We start from the raw sequence: 16,173 nt of genomic DNA on the forward strand, positions 1-16,173 counted from the left end.
TGAAAACTGTCATAGCTGCCAGACACATGTGAGGGGATTCATGAGTAAATGAGACAAAATAGGTCTTCACAATGTTTAATTAGGAGCTGCTTCTTCTGACTGCATCCCCTCCTGTTGCTGGCAGGGAATGGGCAGATATTCCAGAAGTACTTGCACCTTTCTAATGCCAAGTTACAGCAGCACTGAGTCTGTAGAGTGACTGGCTCTGCAAATTGAGAGAGATTTCTAGAGGAGTCTCTGGTGTTTTGAAAATGTGACCAAATTTCAGTGTATGAAAGAAGAAAAACATTTTGAGAAAATTTTAAGTAAAAGCTGGGAAGCTTTGTTTCTTGACAAATACTTAACTACGCACAGTTATTTTTTTAGCTGTTTTACTGCTCTTCAATAGTTCTGCTTGTGACTCATTTCTTAGCAAAATAAACAGATGTGACCGCCTTGTGATGGGTGTAAGTGATCAAGAGGAGTGTTCCTTCTGCTCAGTCTTGCAGTGACTCAGGCCTGAAGCTTTTTCAAGACCAAAAGGGACAAATGTGGTTGGGAAATTCCCTGTAAGAATTGGAGTGATTACCACTGTTCACATTTCTGTACATCTGCCTGGCATGAGCAGTAGCTTACTCTGTGTGACTTACAGCTTGAATTACATGAGAAGTGTATGTCTAAACTGAGGGGGGAGAAATGTGTAACTCTCAGAAGTGATCTGCCTCATACTTGCAGGGGAAAAAATCATAAATGTCAAGTACCCTTTAGGGAAGGAATTGGAAAAGTGTGGTGGCAAAGGATAAAAACAAGTTGGTTTGAAAGAGAAGCCTGACTCTGTTTAGACAGTGCCACATCCTGCTGATGTTGGGCAGTAGGAACATGAAAACTATTCTATGAAATTCAATTTGTTTGAGAACATCAAGTGTCACTCCTCTGCTGAAACCTCATCAGTCTTGAAATGCTCTATAAATAGGGAAGAGTTGTGATCCTTTAGCTTTTTAAATTTCCTTTACATTACCAAAAATGAGGAAGGTGATGGAACTGGAACTTCTGATAACTCTTCAAGAACTAAAGTATTGGCATATCTTCTTAGAACCTAGCTTTTAAATAGAGGAATATAATTCAAACCCTCTCTAATTATCTTTTGGTCAAAATCTGAAATGCTTTAGTGAATTTCCTACTAGGAGGGTATTTCAAAGAGTATTTATCATATAGGGAAATTATTAAGCTACATAATTTAGACTTTTAATTAATCCACCAAAGTAATTGTTGACTGCTTTCTTGCAGTATTTAGGTGGTGAAACATTTCAGAGAAAACCAATCCCAAATGAATTGTGGCAAAATATACACAACCAGCTCCTGGGGAACTGGTTTTTTTAGCTGCTGCTCAGCAGTCTTGTCATTTGGAAAAGGAGGGGTTTGGTTTTTAAGCCTGACAGTGATTTCCTACACATTAAATCTCTGTGGTTGCATCTCACTTAATGCCATAACTCTTAACACTGCAGGAATTTGGAGAGGGAAAAAGACTACAGCTGGAGACTTGGTAGTAACAGTGCATATTAAATGTTCCTAAAAGACTAGTTGGGGAAAAAAATAAGACTTTTTAATATGTAACAAGGCCTCTGAAAAAAGTTCTGATGGTTTAGTATTTCTTTTCTCGATTAACGCTTTTCCTTGCAGTAATCCACTTTGTGGGGAAGAGTAATGGGAAGTTAATTCAAGCCCCAGAGCTTGCAGTTGGTGGCACTCATGTGGATTTGTGTATCATGCTACATTAAAATAGTAAGTCAAAGTCTTGATTCAGATTCCACAAAAAGTGGGAATAAACATATCCAGTTCCATTTACAAAACTAAGCCAGATTTTGAGGGGTCAGTAGCAGTGACAGCTGTCCCACGAGTACCGGAGCCATCCTTTGCTTGAAGTTTAACAAGATGATTAGGAGGTTTTTTACGTCACTTCATGGGCCTCTTCTGTGGGTACTTGTTACTTCCCAAGTTAAATAGGGGAAAACTGCTGCTCTTCAGTGGCATATGGAATTTAGAGATGAACTGCATTAACATAGCTAATTCAAGGCCATCTGCCATACCTTTTTTTCTTCCCTCGGGAAAATCTTCAGAACACAGAGAAACTAATTCACTATGATGTTTTGAGGTAGCTCCACTCTTTTATGGTCAACACCCTCGGTCATCACTGCCCTTCCAGCAGAGCGTGGCAATAATAAATCCTAATCCAAGTGAGCAAACATGGATAAAGGTGTGTTGGGCCAAAGCTCCCTGCTGAGTGGAATGGGTGGGTGCCCCTCTCTTCCCAAAGTTTTCTGTTCTGGCTGGCACATGGAAGGAGATGGAGGCAGGTCTGGCCAGGTGTGTTCCCTGCCCAGTGTTACCAGGTGACATCACAAGAAGCTGGGGCAGGAGAAGCTGGGGTGACAGGATGGAACACGGGTCTGAACACACGGGGCACTGCTCGTCTTTGCTCTACGGAGATTGCTGTGGTTTTAGAGTTCTCTGCCCTGCCTCAGAATAGAACATCAGCCTCTAAAAAAGAACAGTAGCATCGGTGAGCAGATGTGGGAGGTGTAGAGTCTGTGTTCAGCATCTCGACTGTCTGCCTGGGGATGGGGATGGCTTGGTCCAGGACATACTTATGCAGCCAGAAAACAAACCTACTAAAATTTTCCCAACATGAATTAAGTAACATTTCATAGCAAAAATCTGAAGAACAACATGTTTATAGTAGCATCTGGACTGCAACCTATGGTTTTAGAAAATAGGTGAGTACTGTACCCGGTAAAATGAAATACAGTGTAATATGCACTGTTAAGCATTTTGCCCTAAAGATGGCTATTCACAAGTGGTGGTAGTTTTTGAGTCATTGTGTATGGAGTAAAAGACTGAATGGAATTTTAGGAGTAACCCATAAAACCTCAGGTGTTTAAATAAAACCTCATACTGATGTATCTTACCATATTGGAAAGAGCTTAGTGGGTAAGATGAAGAGTTCACCATGATACACCTGGTGAAAATAAATGTGAATGTAATTTTAAAAGAACAAACGGTAGCATTTTAGATTTCCACTGTTGTAGATGTTTCTCATAGTAGGTGGAAGGATGGCATGGAAGTGGAAGTATTCCCCCAAGGAACAGCTGGAGGATGTGAGCAGCCTGCACGCAGGGCTCACGGGGCTGCAGAACCTGGAGAACACGTGCTACATGAACGCGGTGCTGCAGTGCCTCTGCAGCCTGACCCCGCTCGTGCAGTATTTCCTCTCGGGAAAGTGGAACACAGCCCTGCACGAGTGAGTCTGATTGTTCACAGTACTGAGAGCTTTCTGCTTGGCACTGTTTTCCTGCCAAAGGATATGTGTTGCCATGAGAATGTCCAAGGCACCTGCCAGCTTTCCCCAGGCAGTTCCAGTCAGACTGGCCACCAGCTGGTTTCTTTCTCCTTTGAGAGCCCAGCTTGTTTCCTTGCTGGTCCTTCAGCATAATACTTTTCTTCCCGTAGTGATGGTAATACCTGTTACTGTTGTCTTGATGATGATTCCTACCACTTTCCGGGATCTGCAGAGTCCCTCAAGCCAAGCTGTACCAGCATCTGTTTTCCCAGTTTCTGTATTGTGCTCCCATTTAAGGCAGACACTATTTTTTCATACATCACCTGAAACTCTCCCGTTTTTTCCAAGGGAGATTGGAGAGTCTGCGACTGCCTTTGGCTGTTTGGTGTCTGACATGTGGCTTGGAGAGTTTGATTATGTTTCCCCTGAGGCTTTTCATTCAGTCTTTGGGAAGCGGTACCCAGCTTTTAGCAGGAGGACTCAGCATGATGCACAGGAGTTCCTCATCTGTGTGCTGGATGACCTCCATGAGGCTTTCAAGCAGGTGAGAGCCCAGCTGTGGTGTTTTGGGGACTACAGCTGTTTCCTCTGCATTTCATGATTTAGCATTCCATGTAATAATTGCCTATCAACCTCTTCTGAACTCTATGATGGGGCCACTAATAACTTTCCTTTTCTACCTCTATTCAGACCCATGTACACACAATTATTAATTTGCTTCTTGTCTAATGCTCCATCATTGCAGCCCCACCTAAATGACAATGTTGGTGTAGCTTCACTGTCCTAACCTCTCCCTCTCCTTTCTGCTTCCACAGTTGATGTTCTTCTACTTTCTCATCTGCCTGGAAACTTCACATCTGCCATGCCCCCATGTCTTTATCCCCTCCAGAGCCACCGTTAAAGAGCTTTTCAAGCAATTAATGCTATCAAATGTCTGAATTGTTGTATTTTTCTTACTTTTCTCTCAGAAAATGAATCAATCTTACTCTGCATGTATGAACCATCAAGTAACGTAACAGCATTCTAGAGCCATGTTCTGTGGCAAGACTAACAACTGATCAACCCAGGGAGTGGGCAGCACCTATTAAAACCAGTGAAGGCACTTGTCAAAACAATTGCTTATCTGCATTTTGTCGATTTTTTTTTCCTTCTGTATAGCCAAGCCAAGAAAGACAGAGCTCTGCTGTGGGAGCAAGCACAAGGAGTAGCAGTGGCACATCTATAATAACACACTTATTTGAGGGACAGCTCAGTTATGCTATCAGGTGTCTGACGTGCAAAACCCTCAGTGACAGACCCGAGAGCTTCACCGTCCTCTCCCTGCCCATCCCTTCCACCAGAGTGTGCTCTCTGCAGGTACAACAGCCAGCACCTTCCTGCTGGTTTCTGCTTCGTGTGGGAGTAGAGGCTTAGACAATAGGTTTTATTGGAAAAATGCAGGGGTTTTGTTACTTTGGTCTCCTGGGCACTAATGGGTAGTCTTGGATCTGTCACTAGAGAAGTGGGGTGTCAGTACTGGTCTCAGAACCATGGAGGCTGGTAAGGTTATAGGAGCAATGCTCACGACGTGCCAGGGGATGAAGCATATTAAGATCATTCAATAGCAGCCGTGAAGGTTTCTGCCAGTCATCCAAGTACTTCAGGTTTCTCCCAGTCATCTAAATATTCCCACCTTGGTGGGGAGAATGGAAACCAATGTCGGCTGCTTTGTCTTGGGCATTTGTAATGTCAGCCTTGCTGCATCACACTTCAGTTAGGGGGAGCAAATTCATCTCTTACATTGCTTAGCACCTTCATGGGTGGAGGGAGATCTGTTCAATCAAGTGATGTTTGTTTTTTTTTTCCTTTGGCAGGACTGCCTGGAATGTTTTTTTCAGCCAGACACACTGACTCGGAACAACCAAATCCACTGCTGCTGGTGTGGAAGCAACCAAGATGCAACAGTAAAGGCCTCCATAACCAAGGCACCACGGATCATCATTTTTCATCTAAAGAGGTATAGTCTAAGTGGGTAGGACATAGCCAGTTCCTGGGTAATGTGAGTCATGTCACTTGTGTTTGCCTGAAGGAAACAAATCACTGCAAATAAGTGGGTTTAGTACTTTGGATACCTGAAAGCTAAAAGTGCATTTACAGAAATACAGCTGTCAAACATGCAAGTTGCATTCCCGAATTTCATGTACGGTGTTCTGCCTGTGTCCTGCAGCCCACCAAATTTCTCCCTATACTTGGGATCTGCTCTCCAGAGGAGAGAAAACTCCACTAAGCAGTGACTGACTACAGCCCAGTGCAGTGGCTCATCCAGTCCCTGTATGATCCCTGTGAATCAGTTCCTGTGGCTTGGTTTCCAAAAGCAGAACTGATACTGTGTTTTGCGTGCTGCTACTGCAGTTGAGACACTCTGATTTTGTTTATCCCTTTACTAAATCAGGCCTTAACAGAGTGGTGCATCAGCAAAATCTGGGTTAACAGATTTCACTAGCCACACATAGCCACATGCTGAATTTATTCTAAAGAATTTTTTTTCTTAACAACTTTCCACCTATAAAGAAAACTACTCTGGGATGATTTCACTTCCCAGAACTATGTTATTTGAAGTTCTTATTTAATTTTCCATTCAGCATCTGCTTCTCTCAACATTCTCAAAGGACATGTGGTCCCCAGCTGCAGCTCTTGGTCACACTGTAAATGTTTAAAAGTGCAGTGATGTACTCAAAGTTACAGAGGGAAGAGGGATGAAGTATGGCATGAGAGAAGAGCTGACACTGGCACTGCAGTCTAGTCCAAAATGTTTAGGACACAGAGAGAGTGATGCAAAGATAGAACTTCAGGCTTTGACTGAAGATCAGGAAGCAAGAGCTTTGCTTTTCTTGCTGGACATGTCATCTGGGTTGAATGCATTTTCTGTCAGTTTACTGCAATACACAACATTAACAGAGATCTTTCTTTCAAATGCTGGGCAGTCAGTTGTTGGTTTTCCCTCCTCCTAGGAAAGTCAGTAAGCCACAACACAAACAGAAACTGAGGGTCATTTAAAATCATTCAAAAATTCATTTCAGGTTTGCCTGGCAGGACAAGCACAGAAGGAAACTCTCAACCACCGTCTGCTATCCATTCAGCGATCTGGATCTCTCTCCCTACATCTCCACATCGTGTCACAACAATACAGAGTACAGCTTGTGTGCTGTAGTGGTAAGCTTTGCCCTTCCTGCTTTTATTGGGAACGCCCTGGCTCATGGAGCAGATGGAGCCTGTGGTGGTTTGGACTTCATGTATAATGATTTATAATTTAATGTATGTTTTGTTGTACGCTTTTTTCTACCAGCCATGGACATAATCCAGTAACAGAACGTAACTGAAGGACAGAGACATTATTTCTCCTTCTTCCCCAACATCCCAATTTTAAAAGAATGCACTCCTGGCACATAATGCCTCTTCAGAGTAAACTCGCAGGCTGATCCAGCATGAATCCTGTTTTTAAATAAGGACATGGCTCACAACAAGTGGGGTCCTCTTATAGTGACCTGTATCAAGGTTGCAAATGTAACTGCAAAATAAATAAGCATGATCATCATCCATTTACTCTGTTTGAAAGAATTTATTTGAATTAACATTCCCTGCCCTAGGCCAAAAGGGGCTAGAACCCTCTGTGCCATCTTTCTTAAATGCATACATAAAACGATTGCCAGTTCCTAGCTTTGCCTGTAAGGAGACAGAACAGGAGTCTGGTTTTAACAGACTGTGTTGTTTGTTACAGAACCATGCTGGAGATCTGGATTATGGCCACTACACGGCCTTCTGCAAGCACTCAGTCACCAAACACTGGTACAGCTTTGATGATGCCCAGGTCACCAAGATCCCAGACTCTGCAGTGCAGGCTGACACAGCTTACCTCCTCTTCTACATCTCCCAAGGCTACTGACACCCTGTTAGTCTTGAAAATGAACACTGGGTAGGGCAGCACCTAGAATTCACCAGCAGCATCAGCCAACTCCCATTTCATCAATAAACTAGAGCATGTGCACCACTGATCAGCTGTTGTGGTCTTTCAGGAAGTGGTTCCTAGAAAGGACAATTACCGCCCCTCAGCCATGAAGGAACGTGCATCTGCTCCATGTGCACAAGGGCCAGGGTTGTTTTCCACGACAACCTTCTTGCACCCCTCAAAACAACAGAGATGTTGAGCACACAGATGCACTTACCTGGAAATTCTTGTTTTTCTGCTGGTAAAGTACAGTAGGTTGTTCTAAGCTGCCTTTCAGGAACTAACAGAAGGATACCAAAGTGAAAGCACACAACCAGACCAGACTGTGCTACAGAAGAGAGGATGGAGTGACCATTAATATATAAGAAAGAAAAAGGCATTGCTCTACTGATGTAATTTTTGTTTCTCCAGCACTTCAAACTTGTTTGCAGCTTGCAAGCTTCTGGAAAACAATCAATATTGGTCTTATTTCCATCAGCAAGACAGACACAGGTAAAAGCTCAGAATGTAAGACTTTTGAATGCCAACCTCATCAGAAAAGGAAAACTAACACTAATCTAGAGCAGAGAAATACGTAAGATACAACTAAAAGAAGTTTTAAAACTAATCAGCTCTATGCAAAACAATATTTTTATCTGGAGAACCTTTAAACTGTGTGAGCATGAGTCAGACTGGTAATATGTACAATGCTGATCATTACATAACAAACTGAGAATGAAAACCCAAACCCAAACATACATTTAACGGGATATATTTTTAAATAATTTTTTCATTAAGGTTTTTAATGCATGTGTACATGAAAATTTATATTAAAAAATTAAAAAGGAAAATCTTGTTTGTTTAGAATAACTCTGAAGTGCACAAATATTGACAAAAGCTAACAGAAAAAATAATACAGCTCTGCTTTTTTATTAAGTAGTGTTGCAATTACTTAGAGCTGGCAAATAAATGCGATCCTCTGAGTTTTAGAGATTCTCACAAAAAGGACAACATTTTATTATATACATAATTCTGATGTGCAAGTATGCAATCAATATGTACACTTACATTCCTAACTGTTTACATCGTTCTAGAGTATTCACAGTAGAGTCAAGCTTAAGGTTAGAAATGTGAAAAGGCCATTAACAGTGAAAGAAAAAAATAAACCAAGATATGCCTTGGGATTTTAAGACATTTTAAACTACTTGTTAATAGATTTCAGATGACTAAGCTAGAATTTAATTTTGGAGCAGACTAAAAATATAGTTCTTTTTTAAATAAACAGTAATGCAAGTATGCTTGTAAATGGTTCCACAGATGGCAGTATGACCACAAGCGTTACCCATCAGTCTCTGATTGTTAAGCACTGCTACGGCCGAGCGAGCCCTGCTGGCAGACACCCTGCTCCTCCCACTCCAGTGACTATGCCTGCTGTACTTCTGCATATTTGTATGCATTCCCAGGCCTACTTTGCTCTTGAAGAAAGAAAACCACTTTCCTTAAGCCACATTCCTTTACGTGGCCATATCTACTGCTCGCTGTTCATAGGAAGTATAAAAGAGAATGTAAGCAGCTGAGGACTTCACCGAGGACGCCGAGATCTCAGACACTTCGTGGTCATCAAACTTAAACCAGCGCTGTTTGGAAGCATTTTTGCAGTAGGCTGTGTAGTGCCCCCCGTCCAGCCCACCGTAATGATTCTGTGAATGTAAGGCAAGGATTAGTGGCCTTCAAAGCTGCCGTTTCTTCCCTGGTTAGAAAAATAATCTAGAATATGAAACTTTTACTAAATCCCAATTGTTCTTTTTTAGAATGCAACTTAGTCTGCAACAACAATGCAGCCTGGCTGAATCACACAGGCCACCCTGAGTCCTGACATAAAGTGCAGCTGGATTTTGAAATGTGGTGTGGTTACTCACCGATACTGAGAACAGATTGTATCTCTTCAAGGAAGTCTTTGGACCAATAACATACTGAGAGAGGTCAAGAGTTTCCAGTGGAAAATCTACTGAAGTTTGAAGCTTTTGTTTCCATCTTCCATCATAGGAAAATCTAGAGAATTAAAAAGCATCGTGAGAAGTTACAGGCTGTTCACAAGCTATTCCATTGTATTCAGCATCTTTGTTTTCCCTGTTTTTAACCAGTATACAATCTCAACTAAAGCCCCCAGTTCTGTTAATGTTTGCTCATGTGTTTCTTAGCAAAAATAACAAGAGTTCACTTGGGAAAGAGCCTTGGGAATTACAGCCTTATAAAAGAAGCATCAGATGAAAATCAAATTCTTGCAACATTACAATTGGTAATGTATCTGTGACCTTCTCTAAGTAAAAATGCTCAGCTACTGCCGTGGAACAATCCAGTTCCATCAAAGCCTGGTCATTTCATCCTAATTAATATCCACCAATCACCGTTTCCTTACCGTTTCAGATGCACAAGAAGCACAGGTGGTAATTTCCAAATTTCTATTTTTTTCAAAGAATCCCTTCGAGTTTTGCAATGGCTACAGTAAAATCTATTGTTATCAGTGAGCTTTTCTTCTTTGGAGAACAATCTAAGGCATTCCTAAAACAAAATACAGAGATTGTGAATGGTAGGTGTTTATTCAAGTGTAACAAAAAATGTTTGTTTCCCATTTGGTTGTTAATCTGCATTGATTATCTGCATCCTACATTTCACTGAGGAAAGTGACTTAAATCTATGTGTAGAAGCAAATTTTACTGCAGATATTAATTAGCGTCCTTCAAAATACACAGACAGTATTTTGTTTAAAAACACAGAATACTTACTTGTGACCTACCAAAGCAAGTAATATACATGCTGCTATTGCAGCTTCAGTATTCCATCCTGCTTCTAACTTAAAATTTTAAGGGACGACCTATCTCTTTAAACTTTAGAAGAATTAAAAAAAAAAAAAAAGCAGATTTAGATCTGTTCATGTTTCAGGTCAATGCAAATTAAGCAGAATGCTGACCAACCCCTTCAAGCAGAGGATGAGCAGAAGCAGCATCATAATGAAGTGCCAGAGGAATGTCTGCACTCCAGGAGCAGTTTCCCTCCAGTTCCTCATACCTGCAGAGTGCATTTGCTGGAGGATGCAAGTGGCAATGACAGATACATGAAAGCCTCGAAGGTTCGGGACCTCTTGTGACACGTCAGACACTGCACAGTGGATTTGAACTGGCCTTGGAAGAGTGCCACAATGATGGACTCGTTGAGCTGTTTGTGTTTGTGCCAGGCTATTTCTGCTGCACTTGAGTCATCCAGGTGATCGTTATTTTCTTCCTTGTATCTTTTCCTGTTGTCAGCCTGGACAGCAGAAGTTTAAATACCACAGCAATATTAACATACATGCAAGTAAGAAGTTTCATCCATAGGCAAGCATATGATTGATTATTCACAAGAATACTTAAACATGTCAGTTTAGCCATCCAGTTCTTGTCTAGTGAGGCTTCTTCTGTGACTCCCTCCACTACCTTATACCATTTCATACTGACTTCCTACTTTAATTCTGAATAATCGTATTTCTTTCTATACAAGGTTGCAGTAACATAATCTTATGGAATAAGAAAGTATTTTAAAAATTTCTCTTGATCTTCTGACAGATATATAATTTAAGTGTATTACTTACTTTATTTAGGTCCTCGTGCAAGCCATCCATTAGAAAGAGAAGCAATTCTTGGGAGTCCTGTTGGCTATATCCTGCAAATTGGTCATTAATCTTCCCAATTGTAATTTTGAAGTCTTTTGGACTGATATATTTATATTGTCCTGCCCATAAAGCTTTCATTATTACACCAAACTCTTCAGCCACTTCACCTTTATGCCCCAGGAAATTTGACCTTTAAAATAAGAAACAAAAAAAATCTGAGCCATTCAAATAACTGGGTTTTAATATTAAATGTTTTGAATTCAAAACATGATCCCAATTTTAAAATAATTTCTTTAGACCATAGAAAACTGGCTGTTAGTTAAATTTTCATCTATGTCAGCCCTGTAATTTGTTACCATATTCCAGATGGAAGGTACAGCTGTTTTCAGCATGTTTTGTGAATTATTTAAATATTCAGTTTGGTTTTGAGACTCTAGTACACTTGTATTTTATGAATGTGGTGACCATAATTTAATTATCACAGTCCAGTAAAACCTATTTAGTGAAACACATGAATTTTGAAAATGTCAAGGTACCTAAAAATTACCATTTGCCTCCTACTTAAAAAAACAAACAGCCCCACTAAGTGATCTTCTTGAATTGGCAAGTATAAAGGCAGATGAGAGATTGTTACCTGTTAATATCAGCTTGATACAAGTTTCTGTTGAAATACTCAGCCAGGTGAGGTGCATTGCACAGACACTGTAATATGGAATTCATGTAGCAAGTGTTCCCTAGATTGCGGAGTCCTGTCAGAGCTGGTCCCGATCCCCCAAACACAGGGTTAAGATTGCGAATCTGCGATGCAGAGAGCCTGGAAATTTCTGCTTTAGTGTAACAGGCAGGTCTATAAGCAAGAAATTATTTTTTAGGAGTCTCAGACTTCACCAAGTTGTTCACATAAACCAACAGACACCACACCTCACCCCACTACCCACAGGGACTGGACCATCCTGGCACCAAATACCATCATTTAGGGTATTCAAAACCAGCCCATGCAACAGTGATAAATCCATATACACTGGCCTGTAATGAGGCTGAGTTTTAGGCACCATCAGTTGAGAGATTTATATTTTTTTTCCTTTATTTCTTTAATTCACAGATGAAGAATTAGCTGTTTAATACAGTTTAAAATCTGAAAACTTGTATTTCACAAACTGTCAGAAGATAGTATTTTAGTATGTTATTACAAATAACAGAACTTAAAAAAGCAACTGTCATCCAGTTAATCGACTGTGACCTCTGAAATTCCTGCTAATACATAACTATTATATTGGCTTCTCAAAGAGAACTGCTCTGTACACTGAACTTCTAGCAATGCAACCTTCCAAACCCACTTAGAAAACAGTAATGGATTTCAGTTGGTTAAACACAAAGAAAGTCCTTTGTGCTGTCATACTGCCCGAGTTGTGATCTAACTTATCAAGCAAACATACTTATTGTCACGATTGACTGCAGGAGTTACAGGAATTCTTTTCTTGTCTTCCTCCTGGATGGCTTGGGTGATGTCTGGGGACGAGTAGGAGCGCTTGAGCTTGGAGTGTTCTCTGTCCCGCTCCACTGCCACCTTTGGCTTGGCTTTCCGAGTGGGAGGGGTTGATGGAGGAGTGGCTGCAGGAGCCATTTCTGGTGGGTACATCTGAACAGTATTTGTTGGTGAGTGATAGTAACGATAGGTTCCAGTGATGTCATCCAGGAACTTGGGGGAAAAAACACAAATAGTTTCAAACTCAAGTAAAAATCCATCATTAACTTACCTATGAATAAATTACTGTAAGAACAGCACGTGTTTTTCAGACATTGGGATATTAAGTTGTGACTGGTCTCAACATTCAATGGATTAAATTTAGTAGAAGGGAGAGCTTTCACCAAAATGCCTATTAAACAGCAAAAACCAGGAACAGCAGATGAACTGTCCTAGTTTCATTATAAATAATATTAAAATTCAGGAAGTAACTGTGTGTAAGTTAAAGGGGAGTAAAAAAAATGAAACAAGCTCTAACTTAGAAGTAAGACACAACTGAAATACATACAGGACAAAACTACACAAAACAGTTTGATTTTCATTTCAGGAGAGGAGTTACCTTTACCCAACCTGCAGGCAGCCCTGGGACTATCCTTCCCATTTCCTCACTTCGTGCTCTGATTAATGGCTCCCGCTGGGACTAATAAACAAAGAGAAAAGTAAGGTATGTACAGTTCCCTGTGAAGAGCAACAAGCTGCTTGTGACTTCTCTATGGAGTTACATGATTCAGTGCAAACAGTACAACAAATACTTGATTATAGATAGAAATAAAAGGTATTGTAATGGTAATTTACTATTTTCTATTGCTCAATCTAAGCAAAAACATTGGAATCCAAGCGAAACATTTGCTGACACATTCCAAAAAAATGAAAAACAAACCAATCATTTAGTCTCATGAAAGTCACAAAACTCAATTTTTTCCCTGAAGAATCAGGAAATAGTAGGAGTATGTGCTGCTGTTAAACACATAAGGCTGAGCTTTTTTCCCTCTTAAAGTAGCACTTGAAGGTGTACGCATGAGATGACAAATGCATGGAGAATGCTTGTTAGTGCCACCAGAAATACATCAAGAATTCTAATGGAAGTTTCAAGTAGTTTTCATATGAATAGGACAAATGAAAAAAAGCAAACAAACACTGTGAATATGGCATAGTCTTTTCTTAAGATCATGACTTCAAAAATTGAAATGAAATGGAGTTTAACATAATATAATAATCACAAAGCATCTGTGCTTGATTATTTTGGCCACATACAATACATTTGTATTTACTTTAAGTCTTTCAGTATCTTGTTCAGAATCCTCTCTAAGGGGTCCTGGCTTTTGAGCTTCACTGTCTGGTTGTCCTTTAACCCCCATTTGCTGCAAAAGATTTTGAAAGAAGGCTTCAATTTTCATCTGGCATGTCAGTGAAGAATGCTGATAAAGCAGAGTTATACTTTCTTTTTTGGTTGTTAAATGCATGTACCACAACAAAGTGGTTAAAACAAGTGATTTTTATTCCTTCTACTCTAGGCAATACTCTAGGCAATTCACTGGAATAGTTTTTGAAACTGAATGTTGTATTACAGTTTGTTCTGTAGTTTCAACAGCTCAGAAATAAAGTGCAGAAGTTCCACCTATGCTACTTTCCACCCTAAAAGTTGTGGGGTTTATAATTTGTTGTTAAACTTCAGGCTTTTTTCCCTTTCACTCCTCGCTTATCAAACCTCTTCACAGAAAAGGCAAACTGTGAAGCCAATGTGAATTTGGTAGATCACAGGCCATCATTTTAAGATTATGTGAAGTTGCTCTGTCAGTCAAAAGCTCATGAATGACTATGCTAAATTTGCACAAGAAGATTTATTTTTGCTTTCTTGTGCATTTGTATTAAACTAACATCAGAATATGATCAAATCACAACTGTAATTACAAAAGCAGAGAAAAATAGCCTAATTCAAGTTCCTGAGAAGTGGTTTTAAAGACATCTGTTCCATTGTTAGCTTGCAAGTGGCTCCTGTTCTATGATCAGATGATTTGTATATTGAGAAATTTTGCAATTTTTTTCAAGAATGAGGAAAGAAAGAACTGTGACACTCCTCCCTTCCCCCCAAGGTTTGGAACTGGACTGTTTTCAGCAAAAATCCTAGATGAGGATGTTGCTTTGCTTCCTGTGCCAGGTAAAAAAATCCTGTTCTGTCAGTGTTTCTACAGCTGGGGGCACTAAAGGATTCCTTATGACACCATTGTGTCCTTAACACCACATACAGTACCAAGCTGGTACAAGAAATTAAATACCACCAGGCTTCTATTTTTGAAACAGAGGGTTGCAGTCTATGAACCATCATCCCTTCTAGCTCCATGTGAGTGGGAAGTTTTATTATCCCATGAGGATTTCATGCTGCCCATCTACAAGAAAGAACCAAGCTTGTCTTGGGAAAAAAATCATCTATATATGTCTTGTTTTTAACTCTCTCCTCTACTTTTATGTAAAAAGTGGTCTAAATAAACATCCAATTATGTATTTCAAATTGCTATATTAAAACTAGACTATTCAGAATGATTTAAGTGCATAACTACTTCACATTTGATGATGATTTTCTTTTTCACTAACCTTGCCTGGAACAGTCACAAAGGTCTGAGATGCATCACCCAATACCCGTTTCTGTGTTTCTGGTGTTCGAGTTCCCTTTTCTTTTTCTTCCATGGATATTTTGTCAATCTCAATCCTTTTTGCACCAACGTTTTCTGGTTCATTTTTATTTTGCCTTTTTGCTTCTACTGCTTCTCTATGTGCTCTTTCTTGTTCCTTTTCCTCCTGTTCTCTTTTTATTTGTTCATCCCTCTCCTGCTCTCTGTCCTCTTTTGATTGCTGTAGCTTTTCTTTGTGTTCCTTTTCCTTCTGCTCTTCTTTTGCCTTTTGTTCTTGTTCTTTTCGTTCTTGTTCTTCTTTTTCTCTCCTGAGCCTCTCTTTCTGTTCCTGTTGTTGCCTCTCTCGCAGTTCCTTTTCCCGTCTGTTTTTCTCTAACAAAGCAGCTGTTTCTACATGGACCCGACTTTTTTCTTCTTCTGTCAGAGTGTTCCTTCCATCATGCACGGGCTTTGTGGAGCGGTCTGGAACTATTCTTCCACTCTCACCAGACTGGCTGTCACTGACTGTACTTGGAGGTTTTGCTCTGTTATCACCAAGGATTTTTAGTGAAGGCTTTTTAGAACGATCTACCTGTAACACAGGTGCAGAACACAGAGTGTAGAACAACTCACTAAAGCTACTCCTACTCTCTTTGCTGAGTCTTCCTAAGTGAGATTTGTAAGATAATAAAGATTATATCAAATTGACTTCTGCCAGAGAGATCTTTCAATTTCATTAAATCTTCTCATTCAAACTGGTTGTTAGTAAAATTAGGTATTCATTCCAGGTGTGAACTAAAAAACAAGCCCTAAAGAATCATAAGGACAGCATTATGCACTGATTACCACAACCCTCCATTTTTGACCTTTCAAAGGTGAACATTTTAGGGCAATCAGGCAGCCTAATTTGGGCTTGGCTCTCTCAATCATGTGACAAAGCACACGTTTAAGGCAGATCTGCTTGATGGGAAGGGGTATTTAAGAATGGCTTATGGGTGGCTGTTGTTAGTACGTAGTTTTTGATGCTGGAGTGAATTTTCTGAAGAAATAAAAGCTCATCTGGTTCAGGGACAAACAGAAATAATGTCTCTAAATTGCACAGTAGAGGGT

General features: G+C 40.1%; 2 protein-coding genes across 5 annotated transcripts in view; one reads left to right on the forward strand and one right to left on the reverse strand.

Annotated features, from left to right (window-relative positions):
* On the forward strand, window positions 1-7,274 carry USP50 (ubiquitin specific peptidase 50). The gene is made up of 6 exons (XM_038147551.1): window positions 1-3,277; window positions 3,665-3,860; window positions 4,475-4,672; window positions 5,170-5,312; window positions 6,376-6,508; window positions 7,074-7,274. The coding sequence occupies exons 1-6, from the start codon at window positions 3,066-3,068 to the stop codon at window positions 7,236-7,238; spliced, it is 1,047 nt and encodes a 348-aa protein (XP_038003479.1). The 5' UTR covers window positions 1-3,065; the 3' UTR covers window positions 7,239-7,274.
* USP8 (ubiquitin specific peptidase 8) overlaps window positions 6,648-16,173 on the reverse strand; it is a 22,599-nt gene continuing 13,073 nt past the window's right edge. For 2 of the 4 annotated variants that reach the window (XM_038147539.1, XM_038147540.1), the window contains 10 exons: window positions 15,047-15,655; window positions 13,726-13,815; window positions 13,014-13,094; window positions 12,366-12,628; window positions 11,564-11,776; window positions 10,909-11,119; window positions 10,350-10,586; window positions 9,700-9,842; window positions 9,200-9,332; window positions 7,952-8,980 (listed from right to left, as the gene is read on the reverse strand). In XM_038147539.1, coding sequence (XP_038003467.1) covers window positions 8,795-8,980; window positions 9,200-9,332; window positions 9,700-9,842; window positions 10,350-10,586; window positions 10,909-11,119; window positions 11,564-11,776; window positions 12,366-12,628; window positions 13,014-13,094; window positions 13,726-13,815; window positions 15,047-15,655 — 2,166 coding nt within the window. In that variant the 3' untranslated portion in view covers window positions 7,952-8,794. Of the gene's footprint in view, window positions 7,630-7,951; window positions 8,981-9,199; window positions 9,333-9,699; window positions 9,843-10,349; window positions 10,587-10,908; window positions 11,120-11,563; window positions 11,777-12,365; window positions 12,629-13,013; window positions 13,095-13,725; window positions 13,816-15,046; window positions 15,656-16,173 lie in introns of those variants that run through there. The other 2 variants (XM_038147542.1, XM_038147541.1) reach the window with 2 other exon arrangements.

Source organism: Motacilla alba, chromosome 10 (assembly GCF_015832195.1).
Source record: "Motacilla alba alba isolate MOTALB_02 chromosome 10, Motacilla_alba_V1.0_pri, whole genome shotgun sequence".
Classification (NCBI taxonomy): Eukaryota; Metazoa; Chordata; class Aves; order Passeriformes; family Motacillidae; genus Motacilla; species Motacilla alba.